The sequence below is a fragment of the Pungitius pungitius genome, chromosome 9, assembly GCF_949316345.1.
Source record: "Pungitius pungitius chromosome 9, fPunPun2.1, whole genome shotgun sequence".
In the NCBI taxonomy this organism is placed as follows: Eukaryota; Metazoa; Chordata; class Actinopteri; order Perciformes; family Gasterosteidae; genus Pungitius; species Pungitius pungitius.
Window position 1 is genome coordinate 18,918,252 of NC_084908.1, and position 23,681 is coordinate 18,941,932.

General features: G+C 45.0%; 3 protein-coding genes across 6 annotated transcripts in view; all 3 read left to right on the forward strand.

Annotated features, from left to right (window-relative positions):
- The first annotated feature begins 2,688 nt into the window (after positions 1-2,688).
- pgap4 (post-GPI attachment to proteins GalNAc transferase 4) lies at positions 2,689-6,023 on the forward strand. Its single transcript, XM_037472081.2, has 2 exons — positions 2,689-2,825; positions 4,067-6,023. Exon 2 carries the CDS (start codon positions 4,200-4,202, stop codon positions 5,412-5,414), a length of 1,215 nt encoding a protein of 404 aa, XP_037327978.2. The 5' UTR covers positions 2,689-2,825; positions 4,067-4,199; the 3' UTR covers positions 5,415-6,023.
- A 3,453-nt stretch (positions 6,024-9,476) lies between these two features.
- Positions 9,477-19,648, forward strand: tpcn3 (two pore segment channel 3). The gene is made up of 19 exons (XM_037471928.2): positions 9,477-9,688; positions 10,167-10,249; positions 11,040-11,154; positions 11,431-11,559; positions 12,367-12,483; positions 12,779-12,897; positions 13,018-13,119; positions 13,284-13,410; positions 13,618-13,825; positions 14,839-14,983; positions 15,066-15,251; positions 16,785-16,849; positions 17,081-17,168; positions 17,274-17,343; positions 17,697-17,916; positions 18,110-18,200; positions 18,321-18,434; positions 18,552-18,664; positions 19,068-19,648. Exons 1-19 carry the CDS (start codon positions 9,599-9,601, stop codon positions 19,181-19,183), a joined length of 2,298 nt encoding a protein of 765 aa, XP_037327825.2. The 5' UTR covers positions 9,477-9,598; the 3' UTR covers positions 19,184-19,648.
- A 685-nt stretch (positions 19,649-20,333) lies between these two features.
- The window catches only part of ttbk1a (tau tubulin kinase 1a), a 28,618-nt gene continuing 25,270 nt past the window's right edge, over positions 20,334-23,681 (forward strand). For 2 of the 4 annotated variants that reach the window (XR_009956909.1, XM_062564448.1), the window contains exon 1: positions 21,495-22,761. Coding sequence is in view for 2 of the 4 variants with exons in the window: in XM_062564448.1 (XP_062420432.1) it covers positions 22,117-22,761 (645 nt within the window). In the remaining 2 variants the exon portion in view is untranslated. Of the gene's footprint in view, positions 20,452-21,493; positions 22,762-23,681 lie in introns of those variants that run through there. The other 2 variants (XM_062564450.1, XM_062564449.1) reach the window with 2 other exon arrangements.

Sequence of the window (23,681 nt, forward strand, 5' to 3'; positions counted from 1 at the left end):
GGTGCTTCTCCGCAACTACAACAGTCGAGACCAAACCTTCCAGCTGCTCTCCTTGGCAACCCCGTTGCCGTGTAATGTGCATCCCACCGCTTGTGGCACGATCATCCCGCCTCCCTGCGTCGTCTACAGACCTTTCAACATGTGTATCGGTGACCTGTGGCCTCGTGGGCGCCAGTTCACAGTGTGATGCAACTTGACTCCTCCAACCTCCCCTCTTTTGTCCCACTGATGGTGTCGTCGGGTGACGGCGCCATGTTACCGAACCTGCGGCTCCATCGGCAGCTAAACGCTGAATTCTTCATGGTAAGATGATGAATGTACAGCGCGGGATCAAAACTCAGCGTTGTTTTATAGTCTCAGTCCATTTACTTTTGAAAGTTTGTAGTCTTTAATATGATATAAATTTCTATAAATAATTCTATAGTGCTTCAGAAGGGAAGGTCTCCCACTCCGCCAGTGGTTCCCAGTCCATTTGAGGCAAATTTGATCTGTTGTCTGTTCTTGAATCAAGGAAACAAACCAGCTCAGCTGAATTCCTTGATTTTATCATGCAGCAATCCGATATGTTGCTGTTAAAGGGAAGGGAGTCGACCAGACGACACCCGTTGGTTTCTGGGTTTATGTTTTGAAGCCTCAAAGTTTGTCGTCATCTTGTTTACTTTCTTGAGGAATTTTTGTAGGAGAAGAAAATGTTACAAAATGTACTTATTTCATTCGTTGACTACTTGAAATGTTCGTCCTTCCCCACTAAGAGATGCCGAGCCGAGCCGGGCCCTCGGGTCTCAGGTGGCTCCCGGTGACCTGCTTTGGAAACGGTAAATCAGCGGCGAGGCAGACAAACATTTGGGCCACGCTGAGGACAGCTGATAAAAACCAAGGTGAAAAGTTTCAGTTTGCATCACAAGACTCTTCCTTGAGCGTATCAGGAATCAGGAAACGTTTCTTGCCATTATATGTTAGACATACATGGAAATTGACTTGGCAGTTGGTGCATGACAGTACAATAATGACAACGTAGTGCAGCTATAAGATAAAAATAAAATAAAACTATATTAAAATATATGCTATGGATTAGTACACTAAAGCTATGGGTTAGTAATTAAGAAGAAATAAAGATAAAATACAAAATAAAAATAAAGATAAAGTGTACCAGCTAAACAGAAAGTGACAAAGTGACAAGTGAAAGTGACAAAGTGAATGTACATGGGAGTGAGAGTCAGTCAGGGGGGGCCCCGGGCTCTGTTGATGGCCCGCTTCAGAGTCCTGGAAGCGAACAAGTCCTGGAGAGACGGCAGATTGCAGCGAATCACCCTCTCTGCAGATCGGATGACACGCTGCAGCCTGCCCTTGTCCTTGGCTGTGGCTGCAGCGTACCACACAGTGATGGAGGAGCAGAGGATGGACTCCATGATGGCCGTGTAGAAGTGCACCATCATCGTCTTCGGCAGGTTGAATTTCTTCCGCTGCCTCAGGAAGAACATCCTCTGCTGAGCCTTTTTGGTGATGGAGCTGATGTTCAGCTCCCACTTGGGGTCCTGTGTGATGATGGAGCCACGACCATCTCCACTGTCTTCAGGGCGTTGAGCTCCAGGTTGTTCTGGCTGCACCACGTCACCAGGTGGTCAGACTCCCACCTGTAGGTGGACTCGTCCCCACCAGAGATGAGTGCAATGAGGGTGGTGTCATCAGCAAACTTCAGGAGCTTGACGGACTGGTGACTGGAGGTGCAGTTGTTGGTGTACAGGGTGTCGGCCCCCATCGGATGCAGGTTAATGCAATCAAGGAATCCAGCCCAGCTGGTTCGCTTTCGTGACACAAAAAAGACGACGTCAGATCACAGTTGCCATAAATAGGTCCAAGGCATTTCTTACTTGAATGTACTCAGGACAAAAGAAGATGTCAATGATAAGGATGTTCTAATTAGATTTATAAGGAGTGTTGATCATGTTTAGCTGATTTACGGCATTTTTTTTCAAATCCAAACGGACAAATAATCCTGATGATGTGACATCTCAGTGATGTAACCAAAACCGTTTGATAGTTTTTAAGTTTTAAGAAGACACTTTATTTAACAGATTATACATTTAGAAGATACTAATATGTCCATGAAAGGGCAACTTAATGGATTGCTGTATGTTAAGGTATTTTGATTATTATGTTTATTGAGAAGGAAAAATACATACATTTTACTAGATAAACTGAACTTAGCTCATTTTCATTCCTATTTAAGGACACAAAAGGCACAAAGATCTTTAAATTACCCAAATAAAATAAAAACATCTTAGTTTTTATATATTTCAGAAAAGAATGTATGTCTTTCACGAAAAAAATAAAGCCTGCTAATCACTGCGAACATCGGAAGGATTCATGGAATCGTGTCCAGTGGCTGAAGAATGATGGGATGGATGGTTCTTTGGTGAACCCGATAAAACCGGTTGAGGTGGTTACACAAAAGGCATAATGGCATTTTTGTACGGTTGAACTGCTTAGCCACCATTTTAATGCATGCTATGCAGATTATAAATACTGATGCTTTAATGTGTTCATGTCTGTAAATTACTCTCAAAAGCTTCTCTTCTCTTTTTTTGCTTGTTACCTAAAACAACTATTTTTCTGCCAGCTTTTATTTTGTGAGTATTTATCTGGGTCCTTTACTTTGAAGTTGTCCCGGCAAAGCCAGAAGTCTTTTGCAATAGTTGTTTGACCAAAGAAACCCGAGTTCATGTGAAGAAAAGGAACGAAACGACTTTCGACGGCGAAGAAGGAGAAAGTTTTCCAAAGAGCCACTTTATTACCTGTTCGCATCGAGCTGGGACGGAAAACAGGTATTGTGTGTTCTTTGGACATGTTTAGCAACATTGTACTTCTTTTAACCTGTAAAAGTGGGCTCAAATGTAGCGGCATTTGTTATAACAATGTGCGGGTTTAAAGAAACATGGCTACGCTGTAATTCTTTCCCTTATGCTGGATTTCAACCATTACGTACTATTGAATCATGTGAAAAACGTAAGGAAAGTACAAGCAGACTGCTAGTGAAGGTAGCAGCGGGGGTCGCGTGCCCGCGCCTTTATTCCGAGCATTACGGTAACCCGCGCGCTGCGCGTCCCCGGCCGCGTAACCCGTGCGCGTGAGGACATGGCAGCCGCCAGAGAACAGCTGCAGGGCCCCACAACTCCCCGTGAGTCTCCCCCCGCGGTCTCTGTCTTTTAAACGATGTCTCCTTCTTCTCCTTCTTCTTTTTACCGGCGGAGACGATGCAGCTTGACCGGGATCTCGGCTTAAACAAATAACGGTACCGGAAGCCGCGCGATAACAATGAGGAAAAGGGGGGGGGGGGGGAAGAAACATCTGTCATAGTAAAAGCTAATATTCGACACCTTTTTTCCACGAGGTGTTAAATGTGATGTTCTGCGGCCGGGATTCTGGCGGCGTGCTTTAAAACAAGACCTCGCGCTGTAGACTTTGTTGTTGTTGTTGTTGTTTTTACTCTGGTAGTTTATTCATAAACGCTCCTCGGTGTGCGGTCGTTGTGTCCTTTGATCTGAGCCGAGTGGACACGGTCTCCTATACGCGGTCTCTATATACGCGGTCTCTATATACACACGTCATCTTCAAGTCCGATTCCAGGGTTGCTGGTGCGATTCCCTCTTCCTGCTCTGACCGACTGGTTCCCTCAGTCACATTATGTGTTTCCTGTCATTGCAGAGAGGTATGAGACAAACTCAGCGTAATGGACCGAATTAAAAAGGTTGATGGAATACACAATGAAAATAATATATAATGAAACTAAAATTCAGCAGGAATTGGGGGAAAAAACACCTTTTGAATATTTCCATTTGAAGACATTCTGATGGATTGACGAAGAAAAGGAGGAAATCCCAATTAATACATTAATTTTGTTTGCTGCCATGTTCAATAATCTTGGCACTTCATGTCATTGAACATACTGTTTGTTTATTTTTTTCCACTTCATGTGTCCCAGTGCTGTAGCACTTTTCTCTGTTTCAAACAGTCGGTGAAATTAACTGTGAAAAAACAAACAACTTCCTCTCGTCTCTTTCTTCAGGCCCCCCCCCGGTTGTCCAGATGAAACTCCCTCCTTTCTCTCTGACTCGTTTTTCCGGGATCCGTCCACGCCGTAGATGCTGAGCTGAACCCTTCTGTGTTCATCTTACCCCCCCCCCCCCCCCCCCCCCCATATGCCTCGATGGAGATCCTTCGTCAGTCGGTACCTGCGATGGTCCAACCCCGTCGCTCAGGCCCTCGCCCTGTCCGCCGTCACCTTCTGCGTCGTCCTCCCCCTGTGCTGCCACCGGCTGCTGTACTCGTACTACTTCATCCGCTCCGTGTACCTTGACTCCATGAGCGAGGAGGTCCTGCGCGAGAGCCTCGACCGAGGCCAGGACGCGCTGCGCTTCTGGCAGAGCGCCGCCTCCTCCTCCTCCGGCGCCGCGTCGGCGGGGCCTCCCGCATTCGCCGGCGACGACCGGCGCCCCGAGCTGCTCGTGACCGTGGTGACGTCCCGGCGCGACCAAGGGAGCGACTTCCACTACCTGCTGCAGGTGATGCGTCGGCTGAGCGGCGTGCTGGGGGGCTGCGGGGAGCGGCGCTGCGCTGAGGTGCTGGTCTGCGACGTGGAGAGCGGCTCGCTGGAGAACCAGGACGCCCGGCTGCTGGAGGCCCACTTCAGGGTGATCCGGCGCTCCCCCGAGGAGCAGCGCAGGAACCGGGACGCGGTCAACACCTTCGAGAGGGAGAAGCGGGACTACGTCTTCTGCCTCCGCAAGGGGTGGGAGCTGTTCAGGCCCCGGAACGTGGTCGTCCTAGAGGACGACGCTCTGCCGAAGGAGGACTTCTTCCAGGTGGTGAGGGACCTGCTGTCGCGTCGCTTCTCCCTGCACACGCTCTACGTCAAGCTGTATCACCCCGAGAGGCTGCAGCGCTACTGGAACCCCGAGCCGTACCGCATCCTGGAGTGGGTGGGGCTCGGGCTGGTCGCAGCGACGGCCCTCCTCCTCGCCGCCTCCTCCTGCTGGAGCCCCCGCTGTTTCTCCTTCACGCCGTCGGCCGGCCACCTGCTCTTCTTCACCGTCTACTTCATGGCCGCCTCGGAGCTGCTGGGGCGGCACTACTTCCTGGAGGCGCGCAGGCTCTCGCCGCAGCTCTACGCCGTCTCGCCGGCCACGGAGTGCTGCACCCCCGCCATGCTGTTCCCGGGCAACTCCTCGCTCCGGGTGGCCGAGTACCTGGACGGCTCCTTCTGCGCCAAGGGGAACGCCAAAGACACGGTGCTCTATCGGCTGGCTCGGGCGACGCCCGGGGAGAGGTCTCACAGCGTGGAGCCCAACCTCATCAGCCACATCGGGGCCTATTCCTCAGTCAGAGCCAACCCGGCCAGGCCCAAGCTCCTCTGACATGGGGGGGGGGGGGGCGGCGGTGGCTCGGTTTAATCAGGTGCCTCCTCACGTGGATCTACTTTTCTTCTTCTGCTGTCACGTCCAACTGCCTCATTTTGTAAAACTAAATTGCAACAAATAAATCAATAGGTTTACATTTACAGCACTATCGGTTATTATCAAAATGATAACTCTTGAACAAGCAACTTAAAAAAATATCCAGTTTACATATTTTTTAGTGCAGCAACAAATGATTCAAAGCTCCAACAGGAATAAAAACAGAATTACGTTCGGGCTGGGCTTTGGTTTTGGAAAATCCAACGTAAGTTGAGTTAGAACAGAAAACGATTCATTGCACAGTCTGTCGAACCGCTGGTATGCAACGCTAGCAGCCACCACAAGCTAACACGCTAACGAGCTAATTCGTCGGCCAGTTGAGTGCGAGCGGCGGTCCTTTTCGGGGTCAACGAATCAATGTGTTTCCTTGAAAAAGCGATACCGCCACATACCGGAATACCGTCAGAATCTTGACATGGATTTTTTTTTTGTTGCCATAACCGCCCGGCCTTAAATGACATAATAACATATTTAAACAGAGTTGAGATATATCGTGAGCGACAAGCAATGCAGATGTTTGTGTCACCATATCAGTATCGATGCTTCCCCAGTGATCGCTTGTGTACACAGGATCTGTTTCAGTTGTGTTTCTATTTGATTCCCTAAAGTTGTCTTAAGGAGCAATTTAACGACCCTCTTTTGACTTTTTACAAGCTTGTAGAGGATTTTTAGGGGGGAGTTGAGTCCTTCTTCCCCGTTTCTTTGGCCCTTTGGCATCACATGCTGGACCCGTAAGTTGTACAGTACGTTCGGTGCTCATCCTGGAGGCTAGGCTATCGCTAGCTGGCTAACACAGCTAATGTTAGCTTCATATATTGGTCGAAAACGCCTTCTTTTTCTACTCGTTTTAGTATAGGAGTCTTGCAAAAAGGACATCAGATGTACGCGGTACTGTTAGCTCATTTCAGACGGGGTGTTTAGAACGTTGCTGTCTGGATGCTGTAAAGTTCAACACCCAAATGTGAGAGAGACGAGGATCGTGCTAAAGGTTTGCGTAGCGTTTGCTCATCAGGAGATTCACTAAAACCTCCGACACCAACCATTCTGTTTCACTAAATGTGCCTTTAACATTTCAAGCTTTGACCATTAGGAGTGGTTTCACCCCATTGCCGAATATTACCCATAATTCAGCCCTGGAGGAAATGACCCCCAAGTTGATCATGTGTATTATTTAAATGCATTTAATCATGATAATAATTGAACCTTTTTATTAAGGCAAGTAGCTACCAAAGTAAAACCAAATAGGCTCATGAGCTGCCACTGCTCTAAACCACCACGAAGCCTAATGGAAACCGTATGATGAATGAGCATGTACAATAGCATAAAGACAGTGAATATGTATTTAAAAAAAACATATATAGAGATATATAAAGTGATGGAAAAATCTGTTGACTAAAAAACGTTAAATTATATTTATATTATACATTTTGATTAAAATGATCAGAGAAGCGCTACATGATTTTTTTTAGTTTCTGCAGATTTAATTTTTATATTATTGATTATTTATACCTGAAGTCGACAACGTTAATTTATCAAATTAATTACTTTTTGTGTGTTTTTCATTCCATTGTTTTTGTTTGCATTATTTCATTTTTTACGTCAAATTATTGTTCAAAAGGATTTGAACTGCTGTGTGTTTCTGTTTACACTGAGGCTCTTTACCTGTTTCTACATGTAAAAACAATAAATCAATGTGTTCGGAGTCACTTGGTTGTCGTGATGGTTTGATTCCAGGAGCAACAACAGGGAAGTTGGAGTGTTTTTTCTTTTTTTCTTTAAAAATATACACATTTTGTTTACTTTAAATAAAAAAAATTACCTTAAATGTTGATAGTTTTACAAGATAGTAAATGTATGAACTGAAAACTAAAGTGAAATAAAATGAAAAATATGACAAATAATATTAAATCCAATCCATTTTATTTTGATTTTTCTAAATCCATCAGATTTTTTTTTTTCTAATAAAAAAAAATCCTTAAAGTTGATACTGTTTTTCCTCATATTTCCCTGCTATATTTGAACATTTCTCTTTTTTTACATGACTATACAACAAAGTATGTTGAATATCACAAGCAACTGGCAGAAAAAAAGCTAAAAACAAGCTTCAGAGCCTAGAAACTGAGCATCTGCAGATTAATCCCCTACCCGATCATTCATGATCCACTTAGGTTAAGCATGATGTATACAGTATATTCCTGTTTCTAAGGTTTTTGTAATCTTCGTGGCCATCTGGTCTGTCGTCCCAAAGCAGAGGAAGAGACGGAGAAAGTCTCTGTTTCTTAATGATGTTATTTCAGAATTGCTTAAATTACTTAATGTGGATTTGGTGACCTCTAGCGGTGAGCTGGCATATTGTAGAAGGATGAAAACGAACGCTCTCCTTATGGAGACAATAAGGGCTCATTCTAATAAAAAAAAGAAGCAATCAGATCAAACGTAAACTTAAGCATTCGGCCGATTATACAACTGGTTGAAAATAAGTTCTGAATATTTTAATTCCATTTCCAGTGGATTCCCCTGAGATCTACACACTGGCCCTTTAAGTGGATTAGAGAAAAGCAATATTTTGCTGCATTAGAGCCTTCCGATACTTTTCACTCTAATAATAATAATAATATTTTGCTGGAAAAGCTGCTCTCCAGTGGTTTAGATGTTTCATCTCAGAGTGTCAGACTTCAGAGTGGACAGCAGGAGGCAGTAGATCCACACGAATACCAAAATAATACACTTTTCACATTTATTCAAGGTACAAGAGTAGGCTCTTTAAGCTTTTTATCATACACAGTGTTTGTATCTATTAAAAATGACTAAAAGAAACATATTTACAGTTTTAGCTCTTTCAAAATTGTGAGGTGAATGATTTATGCGATAAGCGTGGTCAATCTTTTCTTTTGCAATTATGATTAATGCAATAATAAGAAAATATTTTAACAATGTAAGAATTGAACCCGGAAATCGAATCACAAGAACGAATAGAAACAATAATTCAATTTTGTGATTTACGTTTTATGTTAAGAAACATACTTTCTGTCGAGTTCTAAACATGTTGAGTTTTATGAATACATTTGGAGAATGAATGTACCTGAAAATTAAATCATCCGTTAGAGAAATTAAAGTTTTGTTTAACAGAAATAGTTCGATGACTTTTAGTTTTTTTAACCTAAAGACACCCGAAGGCGTGGCCGCCCCCTGGTGACGTCACCGTTTCGCTGCTGTGTGACATCACGGTGAGAGCCTACAAACTGTTTTAAGGTAGATATTTATTTTCACATTTCTCCTGCATGCGAACGTAAACACGTTTGTCGCCTTTCTTTTGTTCTTCCACTGAGTGTTTTTGGTTTTTAAACGTCTCTCTTCCTCCGTTTCCGTTATCCTGCTGCTGTGAGTCACATGACGCCTTCTGCTGCCTTCATGGTTCCCAGCTAGAGTCGGAAAACAAGGGATCACACTCATTCTAACAAACCAGCTTCACTCAGTCAAACTGCGATTTGAAATAAAAAAAACAATAAACAAATGGTCGCCTGAATGTAAATTACTTTCTCGCTTGTGTTGTCAGTTCGTATTTTAATCAACTGCCAGTTTGCGTTTTGAACAGTTATTAAATACCAAATTAAAAAAAACGTTTTCACTCACCGGTTAAAATAAAATAAAACGAATGACCTCTTCAGGAATCAGAACATGATTCACATCACCGAGTTTATTTTGACACAAACCTGCTACCCTGCAATTGCACCTTGTAATATTTCCTCCTGCCCCTAAAGGCAGCACGCGTCCTGGGGTTTATTAGAACGGACCCATCGGCGGCTCGGGTCAGTCCAGTCAGACAGAGACCAGGTGGAAGTCCCACTGCCCCGTTAGAGCTCCTGGGGGGAGGAAGACATGTGATGTCCTCGCAGACGGGCCCTCCGCGGTGACGTTTGGTGACGTTTACATCTCAAGCCAAGAAGGGGGGGGGGGAGTTGGCACTATTTGTTCCAGCAGAGACACGAACTGACGCGTTGGGATAACTTTAAGAAAAGTTTTTTCGGTTCCCTTTGGAGGTGGGGAAGGTGGGGAGAACGAGTCGTGACGGAGGTTTGGCCGCGATGTCCGAGCCAGACAAGAAGGAGGACATTCCTGATGGGTCCGCAGGAACTGGAATCCCGAACGGAGGAAATGCTGCAAAAAGCAAAGAGGTGAGAGCCGGAGAGCGCGCTCACAGCTGATGCTTCTGCACGAACTCCACTCCTGAGGAACACCAATGTTCATTTCACATGACCGCAGTAAACTCGTGGACTTTCGTCCCTTTTGCACCATAAAGAGTCGAAGACACTTCCGAGAAGCTTCCAGCGTCCCTTACTTGTGATTGAATAAAGAAATAATGATATAATTAAATGATCAGTACTTGTATTCGAATACCTAAAGTCAAATCTGAAACTCCTTGCAAAAGCATTTTTATTTTCACTGGGGTATAAAATTGATTTAGCTGATTTTTTTTGTTATTGGAATTTTTGCCAAATGTTTGCCATTTTATTTTCTGTTTGTCAACTAATAGTTTAAACCATTTAACCTCCCTCGTGAAAGTGTGTTTGTTGAAGTGATACACGTTTGAATTGTATTTTTTTTAAATATATATATACACATATTTTTGATAAGTTTGTGTTTGTCACTCAGGATTTTGCGCTGGCCTCCATCTATGTGTCGGATGCTCAGTACAACAGGAACATCTACTTTGACACGTCGCCTCAGGCTGTGAGGTCAGAACTCCCTCCATCACCACACAATATCTCAGAACCGCTGATGCTACACTCTGATCCCCTCATTTTTGGTTTTCTATTAAGCACACGTCTGGGGGGTAATCTTTTATTTTTCAGCAGTGGTCGTACCTCTTATTCCTCTGCCATAAAAGCTCTGCCTCTAAACTATTAAAAACACATCAGTGAACCTTACTTTGTCACTGAGTAACATGTTTTATTACGCTTTAATATTACCACTAACGTATCCTTTTGTTTGTTTTATCAGAAACAACAGTGAAAAATAAAACCGTGTGTGTGTGTGTGTTTCAAAGTTTTACATCTCCAGGAGGAACCGATGGGTTTGGTGCTGAGAGCCACTAATGAACTAAAGAACCGTAACAGCAAGTTCCTTTAACAGTGTTGTTGACTGTGTTTTTGCTCGTGTGGTTTCATAGACGAGTTCTGCACATGCTGTCAGTTAGAGGCCACCTTGTGGGGACATGCATCCCATCGCGCACTCACGTTGTGGGGACCCGCTCTTATGTAGGGACCAAAATGGGGACGTTCCCTAAAACGTAAATCATTATAGTTTATGTTAAAGACCTTGAGTTTTGTTAGATCAAGGTTTTGATTGCAGTGGTTATGATCAGTTTTTGGGTCAAGTCTAAAGAAAATGGATGCAAGTCAATGTAATGTCCCCATAAGTCATGAAAACTCAACTGCGTGCGTGCGTGCGTGTGTGTGTGTGTGTGTGTGTGTGTGTGTGGGTGTGTGTGTGTGTGTGTGTGTGTGTGTGTGTGTGTGTGTCCAGGCTTTATCTGCGCTACAATCACTGGATCCCTAAGGTGCTCCTCCTCTTCTTTATCGTGGTGAATCTGTGTCTGGCCATCTTCGAGGAGCCGGCTTTCTTCCTTCTGCCAGTGGTGGTAAGATGGCCGCCGCCCGCTGACACATAAACGCCGTTCTGTTTTCATACTTCCACTTCCTGCAGATAGAAGAAGCTCTGCGTGTCGTCCTTTACTCGAATTTACTCAATTAAAAACCAAAAAATGAATGGATTTACACTTCCACTGAGTCCTTTTCAAGGATCATTTTAATTTGAAAGTCATCTGGGAGCCCATTTTAAACGTGTTGCGCGGTCCAGCCTGTAACATTTGACCACATCGGGCGCCGTAACGGCAGCGTGCTGCTCTTTCTTTCAGTGCACCATGCTGGTGGAGCTGCTCTGTCTGCTGGTCTTCGCCCTCCGACTCACCCACTACGCCAAAGTGATTCCTCGAGACAAGTTCTGGAAAGATCCCAAAAACATCTGCATCATCGTCATACTTGTGGTAGGCGGGGCTTATCGACGCGGACTGACGGGAGGGACAACCAAGCTGCGTAAATCTGATGTGTTTATTGGATGTTGTACTGCAAAAAAAATACAACAATAAGAAGGAAGAAGAGGAAACAAAACAGTTTACCCACAGAGCAACACATTTAAGAACAATTAAAACCAGAACAACCAAAACCAGGACAACCAGTACCGAAATCCAACCCAGATCAACTTAAAGTAGGCGTCATGAGACCAGCTGACATGTAGCATAATGAAATGTAACTGAAGGGAATCGCTGAAGTGTCCCGTCCTGGGGACGGTTGGCGAGTTCCTGCAGAATCAGAATGTGCTGAGAAGACTTTGTCTGTTGTTGTGAAACAGCCGGAGATGTTGCCCCGTCAGCATCTTTTTTTTTTTTTTTTAAAGCAAAGCGGCTTCCTGGTGACCGAGGGGGCAAATCTTCACCAACTTAATGTGGTGTCGTAACGTCTGTAGTCTGTGAACAACTGCTCTGTCTTTCACATGTCTTTCTTTTTGTGGCATTATGGTCCACTGGTGGCTGTGGTGATGCTGGGAGTCAACGGGAGGCCGAGAGTAGGATGTGTCCTTTAAAAAAAAAAAAAAAATTCTCATGTTTGACTTCCGGCTGCCGACGCAGCAAATAAAAGTGAAAAATCCGTTGGACTGATTCACACAACCTCGAAATACGAGTCACTTTTAAATCAAGATTTGTATTTGTGTAGTTTACTTTAAACACAATCGAAAAAAACTGCAACGTGCCAAAAACTATCCACGATTTTGTGTAAACTCTTTGTTTCACCAGCTCACGCTGGTGGACATGATCATCTACGGCGCGCTGGAGGCCACCGGCTGCCGCGCCGTCCGCTGGTCCAGAGTCCTGCGGCCGCTGCTCCTGGTCAACGTCACGGAGGGACGGCAGGTGAGCCGCCTCGCCGCCCCCCCCCCCCCCCCTTTTGTCAACTTGCATTGGATTAACTTGCCCCCGACCCCAGTTGGCCTCTCGCTCTCATCATAGGTCACGTGAGCAGAAGCTTTAATTCGCTGATGTGCTCGTTTGAACTGCTGTTTAAACTTATGTTTGCCTGAGGCGCCGGAACGCACTGTTAATTAGTCGAGTGTGTTTGTGTGTGTGTGTGTGTGTGTGTGTGTGTGTGTGTGTGTGCGTGCGTGTGTGTGTCCTTCCTTCCTCACCAACTCCCCTTGTTTGTGTTCAGCTCCGCAGAGCGTTCAGAAGCATCCGGAACGCTCTGCCTCAGATCTTCTACGTCTTCCTGCTCTTCATGTTCAGCCTGCTGATCTTCTCCCTCATGGCGCTCAAACTGCTCAGCAAACGGTGAGGCGACCTCTCGCTGTTTTCCGCTCGTTTTTTTAAATCCGATTCGCTTCAGAGTCCAAGTTTAGTGGGACAAAAAGGTGGAATCACTACATGAAGAAGACTGAACTTTGTGTGTAGAGGTCTGAAGACCATCGATGGGGCTCCGTACTTCACCAACTACCTGCAGATCGTCTTCGACCTGTACGTCCTCGTCACCACGGCCAACAGCCCCGACATCATGTAAGACTTCTTCCCCTGGTCTGAGGTCACATTTCCTCGCTGATGACCTCTGACCTCCTCTACTCAAACGACCGGTTGTTTCATCCCTTTTTAAATAAATATAAATAACATTTAGAGAAATATTATATCTGCATGTTTTCGTCTTTCTTGCTTCTCGTCGGCAGGATGCCGGCGTACAACAACAGCTTCGTCTTCGCCATCTTCTTCATCCTGTACATCCTCATCAACACGTACATCTTCATGTCCGTCTTCTTGGCCGTCGTCTACAACAACTACAAGAAATACCTGAAGGTACGACGCTCCTCCTCGTGACGCACGACGGGTATCGATTAAAGAGATCTCCACTCCAACAGCTGGATCAGGGAAAACATCTGGGTCCTCGTCCTTTGGCCTTCATTAAAACGACATAAACACAATCGTATTAAGGGGCGTTCGGGGTTCAGCGACGTTGACTCCATGTGCTGGATTAACGGCCGCTCCTCTCGCGCCGCCCGCCAGGAGGAGGTGCGGCAGCTGGTGAGGACCAAGCGGCACAAGATGGCGCGCGCGTTTGCCGTGCTGCAGGAGGCGCGGGCGGAGGGCGGGGAGCCGGTGGTGAGCCAGGCCAACTGGAACCAGGTCGTCAAGCTGGTTCAGCCCGGCATCAGCAACGCGCACAGGGAGCTGCTGTGGAGCGTCGCCGACGACAACAACCAGGGCTGCATTGGTGGGACACACACACACACACACACTATATACAGATGCTGATTGCATATATATACGGTGGATATAAAAAGGCTACACAACCCTGTTAGTGTTTACTAAGGAAATATATCACTTCTATTCAAATGGACTTAATTTTGCATCTGGAGGTGTCGCCCCCTGCTGGTCAGTGTAGAGTTGTGAGTTGTGCAAGTTCAACGCACTTCTGCTTCACGTTTAGGAGCCAGAGGTTTCCCCCCCCCCCCCCCCCCCCCAACACCCCGCGCGCTCCGCTTTCTGCAGAGTCACCGTCGGCGCACTCGCACGCCGCACGGAGGAAGTCTAACTCTGCTTCATCATCAAGCTTAAACCTCTATTCTGAGAACTGATCCGATATCACACGACGCCAGGTGGACAATAATGCTGTTTGTTCCACATTCTCGAACCACACGATTAACATCAACGTTTAAGCGTGTAAACTCATCTATTTATTTCATGAATTCATCCACTTCCCATGATGATGGTCGGAAAATGCTTAGTAACTTCCTACATTGATGACAATCCAACCCAATACAACAGACTAAAACGCCTTTTATTAATGATGCACATTGTACAAGTTAACGTGTTCTGCAGCTCCTAAAATGAGCTAAGAATACCATTTCATGGATGGCCACTTAGCTGGCTGGGGTCAGAGGTCAGGTCAGACCAACAGGGAGTTTAATTTCACCCTCAATTAACCCATTAGAGCCGACCTTTGATCGATCCGTGACATGCTGTGGTCCCGGCATAAACGCTTGCTTAGATTTATTTAACTACCGTGTTCTATGTGCTATGAGGATATGGACTGTGAATGGAAAATTCTTTTTTTTATTCTTTTTTTAACTGCTAAACAAACCGTGGGTTTTTTTTTCCGGCCCCGCTGACGTCTTTACAGGCTTTACACTTTAAGGAGTCCCTGAACGCACCACGAAACCTCAGGTCGATCCGGATCACGGTTTCCTCTCCACCCCAAGCATTGACCTGAAAATTGATTGACAGGTAAGCTGGCGTTCGTCCAGCTGGCCGACCTGCTGAACATCGAGGTGATCACGCTCAAGTCGAGACCGCACCCGCTGGAGAGCGCCTGCCCCGCCTTCTACCGGTCGGCCCCCAGCCGCCTCGTCTGCCGCCTCGTTCAGCACCGGTGAGACCTTCTCCTCCACCACCGCGTGTCCGTCCGGGTTCTTCAGACGCTCGGTCACTTCATTGCGTCTGCACACTTTCAGGGCCTTCGTGATCGCCTACGACGTGATCATCCTGGTGAACGCCGTGTTCATCGGTCTGGACGAGGAGAATCCGCTGATCGCCAACTCGGAGTGGGCTTTCCTGACCCTCTACCTGCTGGAGATCCTGCTGAAGCTCTACGTGTTCGAGCCCAGGTCCTTCTTCTCCAGGCACAACTTCTGGAACTGGTGAGGGAACGACGCCAGTCTCCAACCTAGAATCTGGAGCGGTTTTTTTGGGGGGGATTTAACCAAGGACTCCAGTGGGATGACGCAAAGAGGTCTGATTGGCCAGTGAGAAGATGCTTCTCTTCAGACACCTGAAGAGTGTTTAGAAAGGATGGAATGAGCCCAAACACCGTCCCCCAGATTCTGACAGTAACAAAGAACTTAAATTCATTTTCTTACTACTTAACTGATTAAGTTAAGTAGTACTAGTGTGTTGTATGTATTATTATTATTATTATACATGGCTGATAATGAGGTCATTATTCACGTTGTTTTTGCCCAAGTTAAAGAAAATGTGTATGGATTCTGAACAAAATAACAATATTTTATTTTTATATTTCAGATGTATTTTGAGTTTGAAACTCAAAAAAAGTCTTTTTTTCAGAACGTCCCGCTAATGTGACGGAAACACTTGCTGATTGAACTCAAAATGACAAAACCTTTTCTAAATCTAAAATCAATGAGCTGTGTCCATTTCACGCAGCTATTCCTCGTCCCAGATTATAAGTGCCAGGTATGTGACACGCGATGCACGCGTCTGCTGCTTCTCCAGCCGCCCGCCTGCGAGCGCTTGGGCCGGCGCGACGGCTTCAGGCTTCAACCTGAGTGCGTTTTATTTGTGCTGTTGTGGAGTCGAACCACTTTTTTTGTGCTGCGGTTTTTGTTTTTTTTAGGGCCTGAAAACAAGAACTCTTTAAGAGCTGTGAGTGAATTACTGGGGAAAAACCTGTCACACTATAGTGAGAAAGCAAAAGTGCGATCAAAAAGAAAAACACTTTTGTTTCCTCATTCGCACCTTTTTTTAGTTTTTTTTTTTTTTTCTCTCAGGCTTTTTTTTCCAGAGACGGTGGCCTTTTTTATTGGGTACTCCTGAACAATTTAATGCAACACATCCGTCGGCTTTACAAAGTACAAGGAGTGTGTGAGTGTGTCTTTTATATAAATATATATTTAATCAACCATTTGGAATATTGAAAATGTGGAACCGACGTAAACGGGACACATTCAAAACCCCTCCGCTGTGACGTCACAGTCAACACAAAGTGAACACGATGAGCTTTGCGTCTTATTAAACTGTGCAGGTGTACCCAGTAAAGCGATCTCTTCGCCATCTGAAGCGCCCGCTACGCCGCCGTGGAAGTAGATTTTTTTTTTTTTTTCCCAAGAGGCTGCAGGGACTTCGGTCGGATGCGTTTTTCGCAGGTTTCATGGATGTAGAACAAGAACCGGAGGTCAGACCCTCAGACGGTCATAAAGGAGCTGGTCATGTTGTGCGATGGCGCTCTAGTGTTTAGTCGCAGTAATGCATCCATGAAATGTGGTTAAACGTGTCGTCGGCGTCCAGCGACGTCATGTGACCACAGGCGGGGGCCCACAACGACCCATCTGCTTCACTTGCAGACAACGCCGGTTATGCTTTGAGCTTCGTCACCAAGAAAAGTTCTTCATGCTCAACATGTTTCTTTTCTCCTGATGTCCGGTTTGTGTTTTCAGGTTCGACACCATCATCGTCATCTCCGCTCTCATCGCCACCATCGTCAACTCCGCCCTGATGTCCTGTAAGTTTAGTGTACTTCTTGCTTCTTTTAGCAGTAAAGTTCCTCAAGAGGAATAATGAATAATTATTAGGTTTTTAGTCCAACAGAATTAAATATGAGTTGAATCAGCGTTCAGAACAAAAAACTGAGCTGACGTTTGAAGAGATCTTTTGAAATGAAGCTTCAAACATTTTAAACCTTTTTAAAGTTTGGTGCAACATGATTCTCACCTCGGTTTAAAATCCGTTGCAGCGGGAAACTACACCAGCCGACAGATCCTGGACATCGTCTTCATCCTGCGGGTCCTCAGGCTGATCCGCGTGTTGGACAGCATCCAAAGGTCTGCAACCGCGCTCCCATTCAAAGGGTGGTTGTTGTTTTTTTTTGGGGGGGGGGGGGGGGGGGGGGTGTTTCGGTCTCTCATCTGAGCTACTTCCCCTATTAGGTTCCGCGCAATCATCAACACCCTGATCCGGATCGGACCGGCCATCCTCACGTTCGGACAGCTGATTATCGTAAGTCGCCGATAGCAAGTTACGATAATGGATTGGATAATCGCAATTTTTTTTGTCGGGTGCCTGAAAAGTGTTTTTAGTTTCCCCAAAAAGTCTGTAAAAGTCGTCCCATGTTTACCGAGCGCTGATGTATTAAGCAGCTTGGTATCGCCTGCTAAGATGCTAACAGTCTATTATCAGCACAGCCGAGGCTGCTGGGAAAGTATTTAGTTCGGCGGGTTTAGCGTGCTAGCATGCTAGCAACCCAATCGTCAGTCGAGTGTCACACAGTTCATCCCGAGGGGAACGACTACGCAGCAACGGCCAAGTAGTGGACAGACATTAAGGCTCCTCCTCCTCCTCCTCCTCCTCAGGTGGTGTACTACATCTTTGCCATGGTGGGGATGGAGCTGTTCAAGGGGAAGGTGAAGTTCTACGAGGCGAACTCCAGCGACCCGGCGAAGGCGTACTGCGGGAACGAGCTGCTGAAAGGAACGGAGTTCGCGCAACTAAACTACTGCAAGAACAACTTCAACAACGTGGTGTCGTCCTACATCCTGCTGTTGGAGCTGACCGTGGTCAACCAGTGGCACGATATCCTTCCATCAGTTGCAGCTGTTTTTTATTCATTTGTGGTTTTTATTAGATTTATTGATTGTTTTTCTTTGAATCTGCTCTGTAACCTCAGTCGCCAAATAAATGTAGTAAAATTGTCCAATGACGTGTAGTAAATCATTAAGATGTTTCTTTAGATTGTTTCTAATGTTGAACCTTAACGGGACTCCACTGCTCAGCAGCGGCTTCGCCGCCGTCACCCACGCGTCGGCCAGGCTCTTCTTCATCCTCTTCCACATCATGGTCGTCATTGTCATCATCAAGTAAGCCTGAGGAGGAGGAGGAGGAGGAGGGGCGTGGCGGCTGCTAGCGGATGATTCGGCGTGGATTCGATACTTGCAAATTGGGGAAATTTAATTTGTCGGGGTTTTCCTATTTTTCAGTATCTTCGTGGCGTTCGTCCTGGAGGCGTTCTTCGTGGAGTACTCGGTGGATAAGAGCGACCTGCAGACGTCTCTGGAGAGGAAGATTGAGGAGCTGGAGCTGGCTGTGGCGCAGTACGTCACCACGGCAACCGCGTCGCCTCAGCACCAGCGCAGTGCTCGAACCCCAAAAGTTTTGTTATGGGGAAATATGTTTTTCAGCTCATCCATCTGTGTTGTTTTGTGCTCCAGGGAGAAGTTGGAGGATAACTTGGTGAACGCCATGGAAACCGCCGACAACGAGCAGGGACCCGGCCAATCGGCAAACAACAAATCCGCCCTGAAGTTCAAAATCGCCTCAAAAAGTAAGAAGCAGTCGGACCCGCAGGCAGCATGAGTGGAGTGCGAGGGGAGAAAAGACATAAGGATATTGAGGACAGGAGGAGAGCCATAGCGAATGGATGCTTTTATTTTGAAAGGGCGGATTTTGGTATCTGTAGATCAAAGAACGTGGCGAGGCCCAAACCAGGAGAGCAAGTAAAAAACTTTTAGTTTTCGGTTTGTCCAGTTTTAATGAATTAATGATGTATTTTCACCTGCAGGTGACACAAACATGATATAAAACCATAAAGAATAGAATATTACAACAGGAAAAAAGCATATTTTCACATTTTTTGCGGTTTGGTTTAGTTTAACACAAAACTCGAGTTGAGTGCTCTGCTCTCTTATTGATCGGCTGGTATTGATGATGTGATCGCTTCCCGTCAGGATATCGGACCGTGGACGCTCTGCTGCAGCGGATGTTCGAGGCCGACCTCGACCCCCAAGACTTCGCAGAGAACGACGACGGCAACTTTGCAAACCCGGCGTTCAGCCCCGCGTAGACGTGAATGTACATTCATATACATTCATATACATGTATGAAGGGAACCAGATTCTATAAACTATACATTTTTTATACCCATATATTAAATCTCATGTTCATCCAGTGTTATGTTTATGTTTCCTGTAGCTTACGCCGTTCAAGTTTTATTTATTTCTGACCTCATTGTGGCAGAAACACAAAAAATGACTAAACCAGTAGGTTTTTTTTATAGAACAAGGTTCACAGATTCAGCAGTAAGCTAAATATCAGGAGAAATATAAATGCATTTTGAAATTAAAGGAATAAACTGTTGTAAGAAAGAAAATTTTGAATGTTTAAATTGAGGCTTTGATACTTTAGTTAGTCCAGCTGCACGTTGTACTCTGTTTATAGTGAAAGGGACTAAAGGCAAAATGTGAATGTGTAAATTTGAAATAATGTCATATTTTATTAATAAAAAGACGAGAACAATATCTGCAAATAATTCATGTTTGAATTGTCTTTACTTTTGCTTCCATTCATTGTTTTGAGCACTTTGGGAATCACGAGATTTTATTTTCATAACGGGATTCTGTAAAAATCCATTTGAAGTGTAAAGATCTAAAATAAACCTACAAAAGCAGCAAAGTCAGTCAGCCGGTGAAGACTGATGTGGTCAAAAGCTCCAGAACAAGTGAGTAAGATTAGCTGGGTTTCTTACTTTAAACCTTTAAATCTAAAGATCTGTTGCTGCTATTTAGCATTGAAGAAGCTGACCGTAGTCTTCTTTCCATACTGATACTTTAACTGCATTAAGTTGGTAATACTTGTGTACATTTACAATAATTCTACTGCATTACATTTATAATACTTGTATATTTCACTACGGATATTTGCTTGATGCAGAAAGTACATGTGCACTTATTCTGCAGATACTTTTAACTGCATTAACGTGGCACATCGTGGTGTCCTTCTGCTATTGATGCTTTAGCTGCTAGTATTACTATTGTGGTGCTAATTCTTTAGCGATGGGAATCTCATAACACGTGTGTACTTTTACTAATATTTTAACTACATAAAGTGGGCAATAAATGTTTTTTTTTTTACTCCAGGCACATGAATTCTATTGATGGGGACTCCCTGCCAGCAGGGGGCGCTGTGACGCTGCATCGTCACCATGGAGACACGGAGGAAGTGCGTGCGTGAGTGCGTGCGTGCGTGCCAGAGTGGTGCTGATGCTGTAGAGATGGAGCAGAGGGAGCGGAGGAGGAGGAACCTGCTCGGCTCCGGACAGAAAACCACATTCAGGTAGGAAGACGACGAGCAAACGGCAGAAAGCGACCTAATCGATCGATCGATCGAAGCGAATATTGGAGCCGACGCGAGGAGGAGTTGGCGCGTGTGTGTGTGTGTGTGTCGGTGTGTCTGTGTGTGTGTGTGTGTGTCGGTGTGTTCGAGGCCACAGGCTCTCACATCGGATCAAAAAGAATCCCCAGGGAGAACAGTCGATCGCATCCATCGGTGTCTGCTGAGAACAGGAGCGGATGGTCGCGCGACAACAACATGATAGAAAAAGGGCCCAACGGTTAAACGGAGGGGGGGGGGGGGGGGGCGGTGACGGTGAGGCGTTCAGGGGCCTGGTTAGAGGGTGGGACTGAACAGCGCCCCCTGTCTCTCTCAGGGGGATCGATGCAAAAAAATGGTGACGTAAAGACCGATAGTAGTAGAATGCTGCTATGCAATATAACATAGAACCGACTGTAAATCGGTCTTAAGATGAGTGGTTTTTAGGAGATATGTTTTCCAAGCTGAGAGACAAAAGCATACATTAGTCTCTTAGTGTCTTCCTTGGGGGAGGTGTCACTTGGGCAGTATTTCGAATGTGATTAAAATTCAAAACGGGGTTTAGAAGAACGCCAGAATCTATCTGCAATGGTCTGCTTTAGATATGCATCTCTCTCTAAACCTTTGTCTCTAGTTATTAATCGTATCTTTGTTTAATAATGCAAGAAGATACCTGATATTCACAAGTTGATATCAATGCAAAGCCAACGCCATTTTGCTGAATGGCAAATTATGCTGTGAAATAAGTGCACAGTAAAAAGTACAATATTTTCATCTGAGATTTAGTAAAAAAAATAGACTATTCTAATCTACTGATTCTGTAAAGTACAAGTACTTCAAAATACTACTTCAGTAAAGTACTTAATGTAATTACAAATCTAAATTCTGCTCTGAAACAGGACGGGATGTCGCCGCCCGGACGAGGTGGATCAATAAATATTAAATCAGCTGCAGACTTTCGAGATGCATCACATTTTATTCGGTTATTGCAAATTTTATATCAGAATCCTGAAAAAACAACTAGAATGTCTCCAAAGTAGAAATAGTGGAGGCAAGTAGTCAAAAAATAAGTTATTAAAAGCAGTAAAAGAGAAGAATCTCATGAGAGGTTACCTCATTTAAAAATCTCATGAAACGCTTTTGTGGAGAAAAAAGTTGCAAAAATTATTCTAAATCTAAATTATAGGACGTGAGGGCCGAACGATTAATCAAATATCAGAGGATTAATCGGTATCTGAATAACTTCGGTCCTGGACCAATCGTTGAAGACGTTTGAAGATGTCAAATTTCAATTTTATGACAATACAATTTTATAAATACAATTTACTCATTGAAACTTTTGGCATATTAACTGAAACTATATGCTGGTCCTGTATTAAGAAAAACACCATTTCAATGTATCACCCAAACAGAAAAACATACAAATATTTTCATTCCAAATTGTTTAATATTGATAAATCTCTTTATAAATATATGCCTTTAAACGACACTACATGTTGATAAAATATTAAACCGAAATATGTAACAAATAGTAAAAACGTTGAGAACATGGACTAATGTTTAACAACACTGTGTAATCCAATAGACAAAGTAAAAGGAACAAATCTTGGGCTTTGGATTTTGAGGTGAATGGATCACAGCGCGCTTTATTGTGAAAGCATCGACCGGATGTGGTGCTGGTGTGCGGTGACGCGGGTTTGGTGCTGCTGGATGCGGAGCTGCAGTGCGGACAAACAGGCTGGAGACGGAGAACCTGACACAGAGAGACACACACACACACACAGCCGGGCCGGGTCACCACCACTCCGGGTTCTGGGTCTGGTTTTCTCCCGGATCTGGTCCTGCAGAAGGGAGGATCCAGTCCGCATCACCCCCATCTTCCTCCTCCTGCTCCTCCTCCTGCTCCTCCTCCTCCTTCTCATCTGCAGCAGCGGAGTACCGGAGGAGGACCCGGACCCGGACGAGCAGGTTTTTAATGAGCGCTCCCGGGGAAATAGAAGCAGGTCTCTGGTCCCGGTGGACCCGGTGCGTCCCGGTCCTGCAGCGGGTCTGCTCTGCATCGCGCGGCCGGTCCGGGGACGCATCCGGTCCGGTTTGATACCGGGGACCGTCAGAGGAGAAATAAATGGTGGTTTAGTCCTGCGGGAGACTGAGGCCCAAACCCCGCCCCCCCTTAGAGGAACGGTGGGTTTTCTGGACCAGGACGTTTTGTGCCGAAATAAAATCCCAAATGAAGATTCCCAAAAGGCGGAAAAGGAGCGGACGGTGCGCCAGGTAGGCCTGATCCGGCTTAGGTCTAGCCCGGACCACAGAGATCAGTGTGTGTGCGTGTGTGTGTGTGTCCGTCCCGCGGCGGTGCGTTGACGGAGGAGAATCTACTGATAAGTATCAGAAACGTCTCTTAGAAACGTGGCCTGCTGGTGTGTTTTATTTTGGACTCTGATGCGGAGTTGTGTCTATGTGCTGATCTCTAATTCATAACTCGGGGTTAGTCTGGGCCAGATTTATTGATCAGCAGGATGTGATGCTGCGCATGCGCACAGCGCACCCATGACTGTGCACTGCAGAAAGGAGGGATTCAATATGGGTGATGCAGAGGGAGAAAGGGTGGGGAGGGGGGAGTCAAGTAGACCCGGACCAGAGCCGAAGTTTGACTCTGGTACATTATTTTTATTATTACATAAGTAAATACATTTTTTATTTATTTTAATCAATTTAGATACATTTATTATAGTTATAGTTATTTTTAGATAATTAAAGGGAGTTCATATATTGTAGCGAGAGCAGAGCAGAAATAACATGTTAATGTTTTAATGTTTTTTCAATACATTTTTACATTTGATTGCATATGACAGTCTCATATTTAGATGAAATCACATTTATTTTTTAATTCTTTAAATTTGAAGCTTGATTTGCATAAAACCCATGATTACATTTAATTCACACCATTTACATCAAAGTATTTAAAGAAAAGCAGTCAAATTAGAATATTTACTTTTTTATATTTTGTATTCCAATGTGTGACTTGGTGTATCTTTTAGAGTTTCTTTAAAATTGTTCAGAAGTGTTTTTCGGAGCAACAATGAAAGTACAACTGTCTTCATTATTCCCTCTTTTATTCCATCTGATGTCAGATTCACCAAAACGCTGACAGCACCAACTAGCGTACTCATGTATAGCTCAACCTGTTAGCA